Here is a 2,603-nt window from a genome sequence, read left to right on the forward strand (position 1 = left end):
CTGCTTCCAGAACTTGTGTCCTTAGTATCTTGGGTGCAGTCAGGACCAATACACATGGAGAAGACACCCTCTGGGATTGCAGAGAGATCCAGGGAGTTGGCAAGTATCTTGTTAAACTGTGGTTTGAGTCTAAGTTCTTTATCATTCTCCAAATTCTGAGTAGTTTGTTCACCAAGACCCATTTCTATCCAGTCTATGTTGTTCTTATTCTCATTCCTTGGAATTAAGCCTCCTGAAGGAGCTGTTGAGCTCCCCTCTAACCAAATGAGTTGATTATGGATTAGGAATACATATATAATCGCCATATTTTTCCCACCCTGAGGCTTTGCTGGCAATATAGGAAGTTGGAAGTTTAAATACCAGCCCTTCTTCACCCTCATAAAATATCTGAGTGGTAGTTTTATCTTGTTGTAAAGGTTGATTTCATATTCACATGATAGTGTCTTAAGTTAGAGCTTTATTCTTAAATATTCTTCCAAGTTTTCAGGTATAGAGTTAATGAGGTTTATATTGTTTTTTTTACTAACCTCTTATTTTACAATCTGAGCTATTTCCATTTCTGCAGTTTTAGTGGATTTACTGAATTAACAGAAAGGGAAGTAAGCGCCTTGTCACCTAAAATGGGCAGATTCAGAGACATGCAGAATCACTGTCCTCCAGACCCCGAGAGACGAGACCTTTCTTTACTGATGAAATGTGTGCTTTCTGCTCCCTCCCAGGTATCAAGTTATATCAAAGAGCAGACTCAGGAACAGTTTCAGATGATAATCATTTCCCTAAAAGAGGAGTTATATTGCAAAGCTGATGCACTGATAGGCATCTATCCAGAGGTAAAGATAAGTAAATGGGGGAGAGGAATAAAATCACCTTAGAGTGTCCTGACAGCACAATTATAAGTTCCTAGTGAAGTCTATAGATACTGTTTGATTTCTGCAGTTTATAAATATAGGCTTAAATGATTTTTTAATCAAATAAGACTTAACAGTAACTACTCAGATATTTTTCCATGGCAGTACACAGAAATTTAAGATATATTTTAAGTGAAAAAGAAAATCGAAAATTGCAGAACAGTATGATAATTGTTTATAAAATAATAGTACATATTAACTTAGAATAAATTGTCGATATTGTGTTTCATATTTCTGTAATGTTTGAATGTTGTAGGCAAAAAAAAAAATGCATTGTGGTAGAACAAGGAACTATTTATCTTCCAAAACTAACAAAGGAAAAAAAAAAAAAAAAAAACGAAGAAATTGACAAGTTCCAAGTTGTATAGTAACTTCTAGAATTCAAACACACCTTTCTTGAGCCACCGAAAATACTTACCTGAGCTAATGGAGCAGGGCAACTCATTCAAATCATTCAGTTCTTGGACAGTTAGGCTTTGCTTCCTGTGTTTTCCTTTAAGCTAAGATAAAAATTAATTTCCCTTCCTGTGCCTAATTAACGTTAGGGGATCACTGGAAATACGCTGCCAGAGAGAAATGGAAGTTCTCGTTACCAGAGTAGGAGAGGGATAAAACCTTTTCCTACCCAACTCAGGTTCTCTGGCTGGGGCCCTGTAAATTAGACCAGCAATAGATAGATTAACAAGAGAAAAACAGGTTATTGATATGTGCATCATGTGTGCACACATGGGTACACCCAGCAATGAGTAACTCAAAGGGGTGGCTAGAACTTGGACTTATATACCATCCTAGGCTAAAATAAGGAAAAGTCTTGGGGCTTCTGGGCAGGGGAGGCAAGTGATGGGAAGGTGACCAGAAGTACAGTGAACAGGGGCTGTTCAGTCAGATTTGCTCTGCAGGTGGAGGTGCCTTCTCCACTGATAAAAGAGTTAAGAGTGGAAAGGGTGTCATCTTTTACATAAATGTAAACTTCCTCTGCAAAAGGAAAACCTGTGCCTGGTTTTTGGAGCTTTTCCTACATCCGCTGGTTTTCAGTAGCCTCTGGCTCAAAACAATCCATATGCAAAAGAGGCATATTTTCGGGTGGCATATTCTGGTACCCTTTACCAGATTAATACAAAAAAAAAAATAAAGCTGATGTAAATGCAGAGAAGTAATACCTTTTTAGGTGGCTATAAGGAGGTTCCTTTTTAAATGCAAATGTAGACTTACTAATGGCTCTTATTTTACATTTAATAGCACTTATTCCCTAAGTAAAGGAACTGACTTTTAACTGTCTTCTCTCCATTTCAGCATGATGACTGCATGTTCAGCCGAGTTTTGACCCTAGATCTGTCTCAGTATCCAGATACTGAAGACAGAGAAAGCAGCAGGAGGTCCGTTAGGATGCAGAATGCCCCTGTGCTGTAAGAGCAGAGTCACGCAGCGGCCAGGCTAGTCACTGTTCTCACTCTGCTCTTCAACCCCACAGCACTCTTGAGTAAGACTTCTGGAGCAAAAGCTAGACAGCCTGTGTGCCACTTATGGAAAAGCTTAATTGCTACCAGGCAAAGATGCTGTAGCTCACTTCCATTAAGGAGTGCTCAGGCCCCATTCTAGCAGGTAGTATTTCTTGAGAGAGTTAGCTCTGAATTGAGTTTTAAAAAACAACCATAGTTTTAACTTCCATTTTGAAAGCCAGTTAGAAAGTTTTCA

General features: G+C 38.6%; 1 protein-coding gene across 1 annotated transcript in view; it reads left to right on the forward strand.

The window, feature by feature from the left end:
* Positions 1 to 2,318, forward strand: part of SMC1B (structural maintenance of chromosomes 1B) — an 86,833-nt gene extending 84,515 nt beyond the window's left edge. Inside the window, exons 24-25 of the mRNA XM_007454089.1 lie at positions 720 to 830; positions 2,202 to 2,318. Coding sequence (XP_007454151.1) covers positions 720 to 830; positions 2,202 to 2,318 — 228 coding nt within the window. The remainder of the gene's footprint in view (positions 1 to 719; positions 831 to 2,201) is intronic.
* Positions 2,319 to 2,603: the final 285 nt, after the last annotated feature.

Source organism: Lipotes vexillifer, unplaced genomic scaffold (assembly GCF_000442215.2).
Source record: "Lipotes vexillifer unplaced genomic scaffold, Lipotes_vexillifer_v1.1 scaffold382, whole genome shotgun sequence".
Lineage (NCBI taxonomy): Eukaryota > Metazoa > Chordata > Mammalia > Artiodactyla > Lipotidae > Lipotes > Lipotes vexillifer.